Here is a 16,910-nt window from a genome sequence, read left to right on the forward strand (position 1 = left end):
CATCTTTAGGCATTTCTTACAATTAAAATACCTTCTGTTCGAAGATTCCTATTATAAGCACTTCTACACACCTTCGGATCTGTTTCACTACTTCTAACTGGCTTCAATTCTACATTGATTTTTAGGTTAAATAAATAATTAGGTAGTACATATTACCTACTAATACAAATATTTCTATAACATTTTTTTTATATTGAACATAGATTGAGTAAATTTTTCAACAAACTGACTTCTTCATTTTTCGACAGAGTTGAAATTTGGCTCACTGAAAGAGCATGTCATCAAGTTCTCAAAATCAAATTTTGAGCTGCCGAAGTTCGATTTTTCGATCTTTGGCGAATTTTTGAAAATGGTGGAGTGGAAATAGACTGTTAGTATTTTCAATTTTCCTCAAAAAGAGTGACTGTAGAGATGAAAATATTTTGAAACTCAGTTTATATACTAGTCTACGACATGAATTGGTGGTCACCATTTTAGAGCTCATCTAGAGCCTCCAGTAAACTTTGCATCTTTTCTAACAATTTCAAATTACTTACTCCAGAATGCGTTGTAATCAACATACGGCAGCTGAAAATTCAATCTTGCCAGAAATTCCGAATTCGACATTCCGAATCGATTTGGGAGGGTGAATTGTTTTGTAAATCTGAAACGAAATAGATGAAAAACTGAGAAGTTTTTTTACAAGTTGGAAAATCTTAAATTTCGAAAAAATTTTAAATCATCCAATTCGCAACCTTGAAACTTCCGATTTCACAGATTCTCAAAAATTTTCGCCGTCGTTTTGCTCTGGCAAAATTGTTTTTTTTTTTCTAAATTATTTTATGTACCTAGACCTAGTTGCCAAAATATTTATTCAATTTTTTTCAAATTATAAGGGTAGAAAATTTGTTTCGCATAATAAACGTTATTTTACTTCCTAAATTATGAATTTTCAAAAGCTCTCTCTTTCCTTTTGCTCGGATTTGAAATTTCTGAAAAGCGTTTAAATCCAGAAAAATCAAATTTCACGTATCAAAAATAACGTTTTTTTACCTCTTGGATTGAAAAATCTATTTCTGACGTTGGAAAATTTCAAAAGCTTCCGCCCTCAATTTGCTTTCCTTATTCTCTAAAATTGAAATTTTTGAGAGGAGTTTTTATTTAAATCTGAAACATGAACATCGACGGCGGCCTTTGTATTTCGGAAAAGGATCGCTACTCCCGAAAAAAAATTTAATACACCTGAAAACCGACTTGTTCTGGAACTTGAACTTGAACTTTGAATTTTTATTCACACTTCCGTCCTCGCTTCGTTCACGCCGACTGCGCTGGGAAAATTTTTGTTCCAATTTTTAATCGACTTTTGGTTTACAAAAAAAAAAATTTTAAAAAGTAAAAAAATTCTACTCTTGCTTCGCTTAGCGTTGTTTTCTCCTGTTTGATCTTTTTTCAAGATTGAAATTACCGTAAAACTACCTATCATTCAAATTCAAAAAATTCTGCTGCTGATAAAGTGAACTCCTCATGTAAAATATATTGTTTTCTTTACATGTTTCTGAGTTCGAATTTTCAAAAGCATTTGCCCTCGCTTCGCTCAGGTCACTTTATTTATCTTTTTCATTGTAAGAAAATTTCATATTTTGAGCTTCTCACCCCCCCCCCGCGCCCTCTGACCCTCTCCCAAAAAAAAACTGGTACTCAGTTTCGTCCCTTGCTACATCCGAAAAAAAATCAAAGCTGCCACTGCTGAACATTGAAATTAAAAAAAAAAGAAATGAATTTCTTACACATCAAAAATAAATAATGGTTTTTTTACCTCTTGGATTTTAAAATTATTTCAAAATGTTTTGTCCTCGCTTTGCTCGGGCCAATTAGAATTTGATCGTAAAAAATTTGATACAGAAATTCAAAAACCTCGTTTAGGTTGGCTCATTTGGGAAAATAGAGGAGCTTTTGGTAAAAATAGAGCGTATTTTCGTACCTAACGTCTTAGAAAACCTGTCGAATGATGTGTCACATGATCAATGCGACTTTTAGCCTTTTTTCCCAAATTTTGGCCCTTTTCTCCGATTCGCCGCTTGGACCCTAACCCCTAATCCTTTTGTAAGTCTCAAATGATACGTTGGAGGTTGGGGTTGGAAATATGGTGTTCATTGTTACTTTTTTTGCTGTCAATACTTTAGAGTCGGAAAATTTTACATCAACTACAGCAAGAAATGAAAAATTTTTGAAAATTCTCGAACGTTTTTGCTTACTTAGTTTTTGCATTTTTAACGCAAAATGTTGAGCAGCATGATCAAATCCAGTCGGTGACATTATTTGTGTATTTTCATGTCTACTTCAATGAAGTTCATTCTCATGTTGATTAATCTATACATATTACATTATCAATATTGCAATCGAATTCAGCTTTTAGATAGGTAGAAATTGGGGTATTTTTATATCTGGCTGCATCACATATCCTGCTTTCGAAATTTATTCGTGTTTTGACATCTTTAAAATCCAGAGTTGGCTGAACAGAACTTTGTCAAGTACGAGTACATATAAGTATTCTGTTTGTTGGTTACTGATGAAAATTTTCTGTTCTGACTTCTGAGGCGAGTATTCGTGTGTTCATGAACTTTTTTTGAAATCTGAATGATGAATTTGGGATTTAGGTAAGTTTAAAAACCAAGTAATTCAATTGGACTCACGTATGAAGACGTTTAAGCTGGTCGAAGTCACTTGAATTTCTTCAGCTTGAAAATGCCATCATTTTAATTTATATGAGTATAGTTAGTTACATAGTCCCTGGATCATCATCATCGTCATCATCACGTCAGTTGTTCAGAATTTTTATTTTGAGTTGTTCTTTGAATTTGAAAAAAATTGTTCATCGAATAGTGAATTTCTGTTCCGGAACCAGTCTATTTATTTTGTTCTATTCTGTAGTTGTAGTTCTGTTTCTGTACTATAAATGCTTCTTCATTTTTGAGTCTTGACCAATGCTGAATATTTTCCCCACCTGAAACATTTTTTTACAAAAGAATGTCTCGAAAAAAATGAAAAACTAATCAATGAATCTTGCACAAAGTTGAATTCATGTAAATATTATTCTCTACAAATTTCTGATCAAAATGAAAATGCGCTATTGCAATTTAAAAACAATAATTATTTCATTTTCCTTTGAAATTTGGAAATAAATAAGAAAATACTCGCGCATGCGCACAACACAAAAATACTCCGAACACGGGCTGGAAAGAGACTCGTGTCGTACATATTGGCGGCTACTTCAGTAAGAATCGTCAGTTCGCCGCGTGGTGGTCGTTTTTATTCCCTTTAGTGCGTGTTAAACTCATACTCTCTTATTTTCGCGTATATTTTACTCACATTGAACGCGTGTGCTTGTTATTTCGTGCTGTTTTTTCGCTTTTTTATTTTATTAAAATTTGCAAATTTATTGTTCGTACTTCGTAAACGTTCGCCATTTTAGTGCTACTTGATTTCAACGTGCGTGCAAATCAGTTTCATTGCTTTTGATTGCGGATTGCGCGTGGTTTTTTTTTCATTTTTCGCCTTATATTTGTTATACATACATACGAGAGTTTCAGTTCGGTGCGGGTTTTTTTGTTTTCGGTTGCATTTGCATATTATTATATATTATCTGTAAACTGTGTATGAAGCTGAATTCCGTATTGGTCGAATAAATCGCATGATCCTAAACGAAAATAATGAGGTGAGTTTTGTTTTCAATTCATCACATGGTTAAATTTAGTATCCCACTGCCCTTGATCGGTTCGGTTTTCTACTATTTCTTCTAGCCCCGAAACCACTATTGAAATGTTTGTTTACTACAACTACGTACGTACGAATGTACATACAAGTTCGTTGGTGTATTTTATAGCGTATTTAATAATGCCGGATTATAAATCGGCGTAGTTCCAATTGCCTATAATTCTATGCACAATGTGTTGTTCCTCGTAATGGCATCGAAATGATTTTCGATCCGTGATGCGGCGTCAGTCGAGCTCCACGCTCCAGACTCGAGTTGTTATGCAAAAACGTGCTTTTTCCTTATCCAAACTACCACTTTCAGTCTTAACGAAGGTACGAACTACAGGGTGCCCAGAAATATCGGGTACCCCTATAAAAGTTTTCTGCTAAATACTTCGGGTGATCATAGTGAATGATAATAATGATAGCACATGATTGGTTGTTGGACTGGAGAGGTAACATTCCACCAATCATATGCATCTATTTCACGTTGCCAACCTATATTTTTAATGAAAAACTTTCTTTGGGGTACCCGATATTTCTGAGCACCCTGTACTACGAAGGTGCATTCCTACGAACGATTTAGATGTCAAATGATGGATAAATTTTGCACGTTTCGTTGTAGGTAATTTCTGTAGAAGGACTCGAAGTTGACATTACGAAATTCAAAGCTAAGGCATCTTGGACGTTTGTGTGCTTATTTTTTCACATCAATATTGGTCGAAAAGTATCCGACAAGGTTGGATTAATGTACGTAATGTAATAGTATATTATGCAACTAGGGAGATAAAGTGCGTGATTACAAACGAGTGCTAAATACAACACGAGGCGTAGCCGAGTGTTGTATCTCACTCGTTTATGATCGCGTACTCTATCTTCCTAATTGAATAATATTTTTTACATATAACATACATATGATACTTATCAGTACAACGTTGTTGTGAGGTGCAAAAATGACTGCCGCCTGCCGCAGATTGTGGGAATACCTACTAATACATACGTTTTGTTTTGAATTCAACTAAATTTTAATGAACATGTGAAGATAATTTTCAAAAGAGGTTTCATTTACCTAAACATTTATCGTGAATGTACATACGATTTATTTACTATCAAAACTCAACAATTCTAAAGTGAAATGTATTTTGTGACCGTATCGTTCACCATTGTTAATCGAATATTCATTTTAAGTAATTCACGCACGTCAAAATTCACTAATTAAATCACAATTATTTACTACAATGGTCTGAAGTTCGATTCACCGATTCAGTTTGCAACCTCAAACCTGTAACATGTGGCTGTACCTAGTTGTTAAGCTGAACGGCCGACGCGACGTACGTACGGTCCGATAACGTGTTTACATTATACATGCTACGAAAGTAACGCGTTACCTACTCGCAGATAAATTATGTAGCCGAAATTATATAAGGAATACAAACGGAAGGGCGAGGATGGTTCTCCATTTTTGTTGAATTTTTTTTTGGGGTGTTGGGGCAACGCGTTCTTTCGTAGCAGTATAATGTAAACATAGCAGTGTTGCCAAATCGCAAAATTTTAGATTATCTCCCTAGGGAGTATCCAAAATTTAGATTACCTCCCGGATAGAGATTCATTCCTCTTCTTATTTACTCGCTCAGAATGTTCCAGTTTTTGCATCGAATAACAACGTTGTAATGATACGTATTATATGTATGTTATATGTAAATGTACATATTTATTTAATGATTATAACGAATGTATCGTAATTCGTCCTCTTTTCATCTAGATACGCTTGCATTATTTTTGCATTAGATAACCTATTGGATTTAGACTATACTTGGACTTTATCTCCGGCAGTTGCCTCGAATCGAAATGATTCATTTTCATTTTGGAAACAACGCGTAAATAATATTTGCAAATAAATATATCGGTAAAATGATATAAAAAGGCCATCTTCGTTCCCTTGTACTATAAAAAATAAACTATTTTCTCAACATACTTGAAGGAGAGAGTGAGAGAAGAACGTGCTGGCGAAAAATATGTATACTGAACTGTCTCGCTTGTATTAAGCGAATGTTTTTATCACTTATAGAGTTTTCTGTACGAAAATATATAAATTCTTTTCTTATTCATATTTTGCATCGTTAAAGGGACGTTTTCGTTTTTTTTTTCATCAAATTTCGGATATACGAATTGTTTTATTCCACTATAAATGTACGATTCTCTAAAAACAAGACAGATTTAAACACGAGTTTATTCGACGAAAAAATATTTTTTTATTGGAAATAGGTAGGCAACGATTTAAGTCACTTTGTAAGAACTTATGACTTACTGCACGAATTTTTTTTCGTGTTATTTTATTGTTATTTAACACGAACGAAGATTGAAGGAGTTTTATCGAAAGGGTGTATTGTATGATTTATGGGGGGGGGGTGTGGGGGTGATAAATTTTATTCAAAAATATAACACAGAGGTCTACTGCGGGTATTATTAACTCGTCGTATTGTCAACAACAACACCTACGTAAATAAAACGAAAAAAAGTATACATTTTGCATAATATTAATATTCATTTCTTCGCTAGAGTATTTCAATATGTGAAAAACCAGTTAGAGGGGAATCTTCAGAGTTGGCGGAACTGTTGAATAAAAAAAAATCATAAAATACACGAATTTTCAACGTTATTAACACGATACATAATACGAACATATGCTCGAGTTGTTCGGCGTGTTTTTTTTTTTTTTTTTGCAATTTTATTTTATGATTTGTAATCAAAGTGCGTGCTGTTCTAGTCCATTTCTAGGCACGAAATCGCCAACATGAATGGTTATTTTCCAATTAAGGAGTAAAAGTGAATAATACCGACGATGAGGTAATACATCGTTTAACGATAATTATCACTCGTGTGTTGTCTTTAACGTCGAACTAATCGAACGTTGTTTTTTTTTGCAAATTAATTAAAAAACTAGTTATAGATGTATCCAATCATCAAAGGTGTAATGATCAAATTTGATGAGGACGTTTGAAAGGGAAATTATCTATAAAAACGGACCAAAGATGGTCATTTTTATAGGCTTAAGTTATTTTTATTGTTATGTTTATCGTATACGAAATGCGAAAGAGTTTCCTAAACTCGATTATTTTGTGGTTTTTGGAGTAATTCTGGGCTATTGAACTACTCGTATTTCGACAATATTCGAATCACGATGGGTTTTTATGTTGGTTATCTCGATGGAGGAGAAAAATACTTGATGTTGCTGGTATGTGTATGTATGTATTATAATTCTAGCAATCATCGAATCTTTGACGAATATTTCGCAACTCCCAATACAATTAACTTTATACACAAATCCAGTTTTCAAACGACCTACAAGAAACGAGCAAGACTGGTTTATGTACAATAATAAACGTAAATAGAAATATTTTCAAGCATCGTGGAACAACGCGTATGAACAAAACCCATCAACAGTCCTGGGAACTCGTTAGTTCACTGGGGTGAATTTTTTTTATTCTTTTATTCTTCATTTTTTTTTTCGATGATGTAACTTTGATCACACGAGAGCTAATATCAACTCCATGTACACGATTAAAGTAATATTGATGTGTGTTTTTTAGATCTTGAGAAACTGATTTGGAGGTGGAGGGGGGGGGGTGAAAACGTGACTGTGAATGCACGTAACTGAAGTGAGAAAGTTCAAAATACGGGTAAAGTGGACAAAACCCATTCATTTAAGAGGAGGGGGGTTGCCTGTCCTCAAATTGAAATGAAAATAGTAATTTCGTAAATTTGGACTTTTTGAAACCATACTTTTAAAAAGGTGAATATCTATAATTAAATAGCCATGAAAAAGTTTTAAATTCTCATTGAGGAAGAAGGAGGACTCAAAGAGGGCGAATCCACAATGATGAGATTGGAAGGGAGGAAATGGTCCCTCACTCAAAGTGTGAACTTTCAACGTCTTTTATCATATTTTGCATTTTTTCGAGTAGTTTTGAAAAATTGACATTTGGAGGAGAGAGTAAGAGGGAATGAAAAATTTCCAAACCATCGAAAAAAGTGATATGAGTAATTATATTGAATTCTGCATTCTTGAAGACACTATGTAATTCCAATTTTGAAAACCATTCAACCTTAAAATTAATAATTAACTTTCCAGACGCAATTAGTGGGAAGGGGGTTGAAGTTCAAAATTTTGGAAAATGTAATAATGTGTGTAAAAAGCCAGGTTTTTGAAAGCATTTTTTTTTTTTTTTTTTTTTTTGATACGATGGCTGCATGAGAGGCTCAAAATTTTGTGAAATGACTTGCTTTCTGCTCATGTGTCCTACTATACGGTTTTTGTCCTGTTGCTTTGCCAAAATTTCCAAATAGTCGTGCTTTTTACCGTTATTAATCAAGCTTTAGGCATGTATTCTTCCTTTTTTCCCCTTGAAAATAAAAATATTCTGGTTTAAAAATGCTCTGAGCTGTACAATTTCATCCCGTCGCTCCCTTCCCTTGAGATCCAAAAATTGAATATCGAAAGAATGACCCAGGAACTCTTGCTTTTGTGTTGATGTCTCATATTGTCCTGTTTTTTAGTTATCAACTTATTAAACACCTAGTACCTATCTTTTTCCATTTTTATGTAAATGTACTTCTTTCTCTCCTTTCGAAATTTTGATTTTTGCAGTTGTGAGAGAAATAATCTGAAAATATCTCAACCCTCCTCCCCTCTCCCAACTCTAGAATTGAACATATGAAAAAAATATTGAACTGGAAGTCCTGCTTCATTTGCCCTGTTTTTTCATGTTTTCCTTTTCCTGCTTGTTGAGAGACCTTGGGAAGCCCAATTTGGAATTCAGAGTCAAATAGATTTCAGAATTGAAATCGTCAGAACCTTTGACAGTGAAAAATATGATAAGACCAATTTTTCAAAAAAAAAAAAGAGCTGAACCGGTAGGGAATTGAAAAATGATTTCTGAGGATTCAATAGCAGATCGATCTCATCACAATTCAGGTCTCCCTATTATCTTCTAATAATTTATTTTCTAAAATTAACAGTTCTTCACTCGATCACTTATATTTTCCTTAAAATTGAGGGAACCACCAAAATTTTCATTTGTGTAATCATTTAGTGATATTTCAAGATGGTTTAGAAAAAAACATCAAGGTAGTTAGATTTTGTGATCGTACCCTTAAAATTTATTCTTTTTTCTGAGTAGGTATCATAAAAAATTTCCGATATTTTTTTTGAAGTCACGATTTAAAAGAAATTTATTCTCTGCCTCTTCAATTTGCAAATGTGGCAGAAATTCGTCTTGTTTTATTTTATGTTTTTCAATTACCATTATAAATGAGCCTTAAATGATCAGAAAATCATTTTTCACTCAAAGATAGAGCTCTTTTTTTCAGGGTGTCTAACAGTCCTTACAGTCCTTCTCTAGGTCAGTAAAAGTTTGTCTTTTTGCCTATGGGTCCTTTTTTTCGAAAAAGTCAGTAAAAAGTCCTCCTTTTTGCCCGAAGGTCCTTCTTTTTTCCAAATTTTCAAATAATTCTGTCATTTAATCAAAATTAGGAATGGTGTTGTTGTACGTCTCATTTTATCAATTTTAAAAAAACATTTCCTAGAATGGAAAAATCAACTCGAGAAATTCCAAAAACATAATCCAATCTATGAAAAAATTCAAAGTTTTCTATTTGACATTTTGTTTCCAACTTCCCTTTTTAAAAAATGGTTCGAACCACATCTGGCCAATTAGTTGGAAAAATCTTGGTGTGAAGGGAGGGAGTGTAGAGTAAATAATTGGGAAAAGTTATGAGAATTTCTCAGTCTCACCCCCCCTTCCCAATCACCCACCACACATCGATTGGTCACGCCTCTGAAAATAAAATGTAATGTTTTGTATGGAAAGTTTTATGCTCACCTCTGTTTTTTACATTAAAAATTTTTTTAATCACTTTTTTGATTACGTTTTGGTCATAAAGTTACTTTTTTCAGACTCAATTTTTATGTCTAAAAAGAACTTGAAAATATGGCGTGTGAAAAAAATATGAAAAAGGTACGAAGTTTTGTTTTTTGGATTTGATATAGACCAGACACCCTGGAAAAGAAACATGATCAGGTCTATCTACCTACATAAATATTATTAATTTTTTCGTTTCTTTTAAAAATTATAAATTTTTGAAGTTTTTTTTTGACAATTTTGTAAAAATAAATTGGGGGGAGGTATCAGTTGGTACATTTTTAATTTTGAAAATGTCCTTCCAAAAGGTTCTTCCAAGGTCCTTCTTTTTAGTTTTCAGATTTTGTTAGACACCCTGTTTTTGCGAATGAAATTCGTTTCAACTCTTTCTAGAGAAGTATTGAAACATTATAAAAAATAAAAAAAAAACGGGCAGATATATTTGCCACCAAATAATGAATTTTATCTGTTTAAACTCGAATAAGGTTTTTTTTCACCTGCTTCTCTGAACTATTCATTCAACTAATTGAAACCCACGTAATTCCTTTGTAAAGGCAAATTCATACTTCAGCCCACATTTCAACGCTTCGTTACGCTGAATTGTATTTTTTTTCTTCGAGGCATAAAACAAGTTACATTATTTGCTAAACAAAGTCAACATTTTGTGAATAACCGAAGCCTAATATTGGCAATACAAGTAAATACTTGTACATATAAATCTACAAAATGCTTTGAATTGAAAAATGACAACAGAATTTAATTTTTCGAGGCCATAATCATTTTTTAAAATTATTAATCATATTCAAAATCTGAACTGAACGTCGACGAGTGATGGGGTTTCGTTAACGAAATCTTACGCAAAGAATCATTTCACATAAGCAGATCACGACCTTGATTGGATAATCACAATAAGCGAATAATTCCTGTAAAAAGACGTTGATAAATATTGAACTAATTTCGATTTTCGATACAGCCTTCGATAGTGCGGTATCGTTATGTATGAAAAGATACTTTAACGAGATGAAGTAATTTAGTATGTCAATAATGCTGTATACTTCACCTGTATTATTATTATACCTAACGGTAATCCAGAAATCATAAATCTTCCATCATCATTGATAACGTGATAACGAGTAATTACTAATCAAATTGATGATATTTTCCGGTAAAATGATAACAGAGAATAGATTATTTCCCATTATTCGATTAAATTTTTCATTATAATTTTGGTGCATGACTAAGATTGGAGCTGACTTACGCGGATTCGTAAATCATCTGACTCATATTTTGTGGAAGTTGTATGCTGGTATTGTGAATTTTTTCATGATTTTTTTTTGAACACCTGATGAAAACGTTTTTGAGCCTCCCCCCCCCCCCCACCGACCCAAAATGTTGGGTCTGAAAATCGCATAAAATAAAGGCCATTTGAAAGTTCGTCAATTCTGGTCTCATTTTATTGCCCCAGAACTGTGTATGTTCGACTTTCAAGCTCCAATTGAACGAAGCTTTTCTACTGAGATGTCATGCATCTCTGGATCCAAAAATTTGATTTTTGGACAACTTGGGTGGAAAAAATCTCAGTAAAAATATTTCCACAAATTTGCCAAAAATAACTGAAGCATTTCAAAATTTAAATCCACGGTTTTCTGATCAACTTCTTTCATTTACTGAAGTTCTATTAAACTATGTACACGAGCCAGTACGAGGGCAACTTCGAGTGATACTTTCTATTTCGAATACACTTGCAGCCGGAGTAGGTATTACTATATCGGCTTATCTCGAATCGTGCTCGATTTTGCGATAGTTGAATTTTCGTAATAAGCATTTTAACCCATCGCATCGTTGAACTTTGGTAAAATATCCGAAAATTCGCGATGAAAATGGTGCAAAACGAACTCCATCGCCAGCCAGTTGAGAATTCGCGTATGCGAAAGTTTTTCGATATGCTCTTTCTAAGTCTCATTCAAATCCGAGTATTATAATTCGAGTGGGTTGCCTTGTTAGGTTTTTTTATACTACGTCGACAGATTGGAAAAGTATCGAGGGGTATTTCTCATTTGAAAACGTAATTATCGTGTAGTTTCGCATTTAAACATTATTTCGATCTGAACTTTGAAGTACCTTGGCTGCGCGTCAATGGTAACAAATTGCATTGTTTGAAATTGTCTCGTTGTGTATCACGGTGCAACCCCGGTGAATAGCGAAGTATTTTGTGAAAAAAGTTTACGAATTAGGTTTTTTTACTCGTAAAAATCATTTTCTCGGTTTTATGACGCGCGAAGAACATTTCGAGTCTATTGTACGTACGATGAGGCGAAATTCACGTTGGTCGATGAATAGGGCACGATTTAGTGCGGCGTTGCTGGCGAAAAAAAAAAATGCTAATGAAATAAAGGTAGCGTTGCGTTTAATGGTTGGTGTATTTCTTCGGGGATATAACGTATTCGATGATATTCAGATTTTGAAAATTTTTTGCCAGCACCGCGGTTATAATATACGTACATGTGCAGGATCGACCATTATATTATAGACGTACGATATCGGTCAGACGAGGGACGCCGAGGAGGTCAGAATTGACCGCTTTACGTTTTAGCTTCGGCTATGCTGCATTGAAATTGGCGAATGAGATAATTAGTGCCGATTGTGTTATACGCGTATACCGTTGACATAGAGAACAATTACTTGGAATGTATTTTTTATCGTTCGTTAGGAAAATTGGAAACGAAAGGAGGGCTTTTGTTTTACTCCAGCATAATAGCAATCGCCGCTGCTGATAAATTTTGCGGCGCTACCGTGTCACCCACGGCACGACCCATCGCACCAAATGGAAATTCTCTTTTCTTGGCTTCGCTACTTGACGATCTGACTGTGTGGTAATTCGGTACAGTGTCGTTGTGTGTGCTGCTTCTGTGTGTAGCTGGAATACCAGAATTTTGTCATTGTTTTACGCCGTGTTGGGTACAAATTATAATACGCTGGTGGTTGACCTTTCCCTTATGTATATATATATGTGGTTGTGACGGAGCCTTACAGTACGTCGTCGGTACGTACTCGTGGCATTTTCTCCCCTCGTCCTTTTGCTACCTCTCGGAATACGTTCCTGGATTAAATCGTTGAAAAACTTTCTCTTTTTTTTGGAAATTGCCAACCAACATTTTTACGCATTTTGATCTTTATGACGAGGTAGTTTTCTCGTAGTTGTATTGTCGTGGCATGGCACGAGAATATAAGAAGGAGGAATGATTTCATTGTAGACGAAGCGTGCTCGCTAGAAGAAAAAACGATAAATTTCAACGCAATGCTGACATCGTTCTGTGTGCAAAATGTGGCGCAGCGTGGCGGCTTTTCGCATTTCCCAAGTATTTACTATTTTTCTCTTTTTATGTCGGTTCGATTCAATTGTGTACGACGTTTTGGAATTTGCATAGATAATTTCCTTTCTTTTCCTTTAGTGTTTTTCCATTTTGAAAATTGAATGTTTTCATTGAGTTCCATATTGCGATAAGGGAATTGGATAGAAATCTTTTTTCATTTGGTCCGTCGCGGTGGTGGTTTTTCCCCCTCCCTACTCTTTCTCCGAAATCAAACGAGCCGAATGTTTTGAGTATGATTTTTTCTTTTTTTGGGAAAGTTTACCCTGGTTTGAGTTTTTTATGGTATTTTTTTCTGTACTTTTTTGAATGAGGGAAAATGATGGTAGTTAGGGACGGAAATTAATTGAAAATCGTCGAAGATAGGAAATTGAAAATTATTGCCGATGTTCGAATGAAAAACTAAGTTGCAAGTTTTGCTAATTGGAGTTACATTTTATTGAATTTTTTTTTCAACGTTTTTTTATCTTCTTTTTCAATATTGTGTTGTACGGTTTTTTTTTCAGTAGGTAAGCATTCGATTCGTTGTACGATTGAATTAGCATGCTTAATGCGATTTTTCTCGTAAGATTTATTATATTTTTATTCGTGTTTTGGGTTTAAATGAATTAATCATGGTGGTTATTTATTGGTCTATTCAGTATAGATGTAGAAAGTATTTTGATGCTGAGCTGTAATGCTTTTTGGTCAGACTTTTTCATGCATTTCTCGAACTATGCACCTGAATAACTGTATATGTGGCTATTCAACTTCATGAGAATCACTCAAGTTGGCAAAAGGCTCATCTTATTCTGTTTTTTTTTTTTTTTTTTTTTTTTTTTTTTTTTTTTTTTTTTTTTGAGGGAGTGGAAGGGTCAAAAGGGTTTGCATTCTGATTTTTCTGTCATAATTTTTCGAATTTCGCAGGTATTAAAAAAATGTCCAGATTAAAGTTCTAAAGCATTGAAAAAAGGTTTTGTTCCAACATGATTTTTTTTTGTAAAACTTATAAAGGGGGATAAAGAGTTTGAAAAAAAAATGATTTTTGAAAATTTCCCTTCAGCAATGAAAAATATTTTTTGCTTATTGTTATCAATTAATCGGTGTGTGAAATGAAAAAAGAACTCAACCTACCCCCTTAGAGAAAACGATTAAAATTCTGCCAAATTTTCGCTCTGTCGCTATACAAAATTCGATGAAAGGATCTAATTTAAATAAACGCTGAAAAGCATCAAAATAAGAACTTTGTTTGTTCCGGAATTTTCGAATCATGAGTTGGAGAGGGGGGGGGGTATTGCGTACTGAAAAAAGATTGTCATTAGAAAATCTGTCAATAAAGTAACTCTGTTTCTGAATCCTCATGAGATTGAAATTTCGTGTAGAGTTTTGCTTGAAAAATGAGTAATTTGGACTTTCTAGGACTAATATCTGAGTGGAGAGAAAGTTTCGACTGAAGCAGAAAATAATCAGGGTGTCTACCGGCACGAAAATGGCCCAAAAGCACGTATGAATCTTGAAATCTTCACTTTCATGGAGAAAAATCTCAAAAAAAATTGGGAACCTCCGAAAGTAGATAATTGATGGTTTCAAGCTGTTCCAGAGAAGAAAAAAAACTTTGGATTTGAAGTTACAGGACACAAATTTTTGAAAATATGAGCCTAAATCCAGTGATGGGATTTCGTGGTATTTTTCCCAAATTGTGGGATTTTTCAAGTCCTGTGGGAATGACGTGGGAAAAAGTGGTAATTTTAAAGAAATTGAGCTTAAAATGGGAAAAATGTGGGGAATTTTGAGTGTTATCAATACTTTTTCATTTTTTCTCGTTCCTTTTAGTTTTTAAAAGTTTTTGTTACAAAATTAAGTTTTTATCAGCTGTTAGTAATTAACTAATTAGTACTTTGTGAAGTATATTTTTCTGTTTTTATTCTATTTTATTTTTTTTCATATTACCAGTTGTTAGTGGTTATTAATATTATTTATTCATTTTTATACTGAAAATTTGAGTATAATTGGTAAATAAGTGCATTGCATGGAGTCTGCAGTTGAAAATGACTTGAAATTATTCAATTGAGTATTATTTTTGTTGAAAGCAGCTTTGAATTTGAAAAAAAGGGGTAAAACTTTTTCGTTTTGACAAGAAATTTTTGATGAAATTTGTAGGGAATTGGGAGAATTTTTGGTATGACGTGTGGGAAAAAATAGGAAATTTGAGCTTACAAAAGGGGAAAAAACAATTTCAATATCCCATCACTGCCTAAATCGCTGGAAAGCATCACAAAGAAAGCAAATCCGAGTTTATACGTGCTGGATTTTATTTTTACTTCATTAATGGAATTTTTTGAAAAATTGAAGAATCTGAAAATTCGCTGGAGGCTCCAGAGTGGTTTGAAACCACCACCAATCGACTCGAGAAGTCAAAAATAAGATATTAACTAAATTGCAGCCTTTTAGCTCAACTTGGTCAAATTTTGATTTTTTTTCATTGGAGATGAATCCAAATTACAGTCCAAATGGAATTTTCAGAAATTTGTCAAAAATCGAATTTCACTTTCAAGGCTGAATTATGGTGTCTATTGGGGGGTCCAAGAGTCAAAATATACGTAATTTTTAAAAAAAAAATATGAGTCTTTTTGACTTTCCAAAGGGAAACAATTCATGTATAAATTCTGGAAGAGTTCGGGTTTGGCTTCAAACCTAAAAATCTAGCACTAATAATAAGAACGTTTGAATAAAAACAATTTCCAAAAACATGCTTACTTCGTCATAACTGACTTGACAATTCTCTCAGTATTTTCTTCTTGAACAAATTCGCTTGATTTACTTTTGAGAAAATCTAGCCAGGGTTGAATTTTTTTTTCATCTCCAAACTGACTGAAATCAATGTGCAATGACTTTCCTATGTAATACTCGTATCTCGCCTATAACCTCTCGAACATTTTTTTTGTTGAAAAAATATGATTTTTTGGCAAACATGGCCAGGCATTGTGCTCATCACCTTACAGAGATATTATAAAAGGTTGCTAATAAAAAAAGAAACTGACAAACCGTGGCATTTTTTCGCATTATTTTCACTCGTATATGTGAAATTTAATCGCATTAATATTTATTCGAAAAGCCACCGCATGGTGTACGTATTTTCACGCACACGTGACAGTTGACACAAAACGAGTCGAGTCGAGTGCTCGTAGGTACGGTGTAAAAAAAAATCGCGAGAAAGAAGGGTGAATAAAAGTGGCAATTTGTAATTTCCATTTTTGCTTTGTGGTGCGCAACACAAAACCAGAAAAGAGATGAGGGGATGAGAAAATGGTGTAGAACACAATATGACGAGACGTCGTTTTTACTATTTCTGATACGTCTCCGCTGAGAGAGGAGAGCGTTTTAATCGAGCTCATAATGAGCGTGCAACATTTACATTTGAGAATTACTCGATAGTAATTTCGTCGTCGTCGTGCTTTCGTACCCCAGCATCGCGCATCGGTTCTCTGTGGCTGTGTATACGATCTACGAAGTACCTTCGAACGTGGTAAGTATTCGAAATAAACACGCGCCAGAGCGCGAATATACAAGTCGACCAAAGGAGAAAAAAAGTATTTATTGCAATGGGTACATAGAGCGATGTTATCGTTACAAATGTCATTATTTTTGATTCCCTTTTGGAAAACTGGCATGGTGTATTCGAAGAGTGAAATTTCGTATACGTATCCCTTGGCATTTCTTTAATGTGCTTATTCATTTTTCGTCTTTTCTTTCTTTCTTTCCTTCCATCGTTTACTCGTCTACTCGTATCGGGTACGATTTTCGTTTGTCAACGACATCTAAGCTGGTCGTAGTCGAGAGTCCATTTAGACGAATAATCCGTTCTACGACTTGGCCATTTTCGATGTATCGCGCTTAAAAATACACT

The 16,910-nt window shown here is 33.9% G+C and overlaps 1 protein-coding gene across 2 annotated transcripts in view; it reads left to right on the forward strand.

The window, feature by feature from the left end:
* The first annotated feature begins 3,241 nt into the window (after positions 1 to 3,241).
* LOC135831225 (uncharacterized) overlaps positions 3,242 to 16,910 on the forward strand; it is a 373,616-nt gene continuing 359,947 nt past the window's right edge. For both annotated transcript variants that reach the window (XM_065343558.1, XM_065343562.1), the window contains exon 1: positions 3,242 to 3,694. Coding sequence is in view for 1 of the 2 variants with exons in the window: in XM_065343562.1 (XP_065199634.1) it covers positions 3,690 to 3,694 (5 nt within the window). In the remaining variant the exon portion in view is untranslated. The remainder of the gene's footprint in view (positions 3,695 to 16,910) is intronic.

Source organism: Planococcus citri, chromosome 1 (genome assembly GCF_950023065.1).
Source record: "Planococcus citri chromosome 1, ihPlaCitr1.1, whole genome shotgun sequence".
Taxonomy (NCBI): domain Eukaryota; kingdom Metazoa; phylum Arthropoda; class Insecta; order Hemiptera; family Pseudococcidae; genus Planococcus; species Planococcus citri.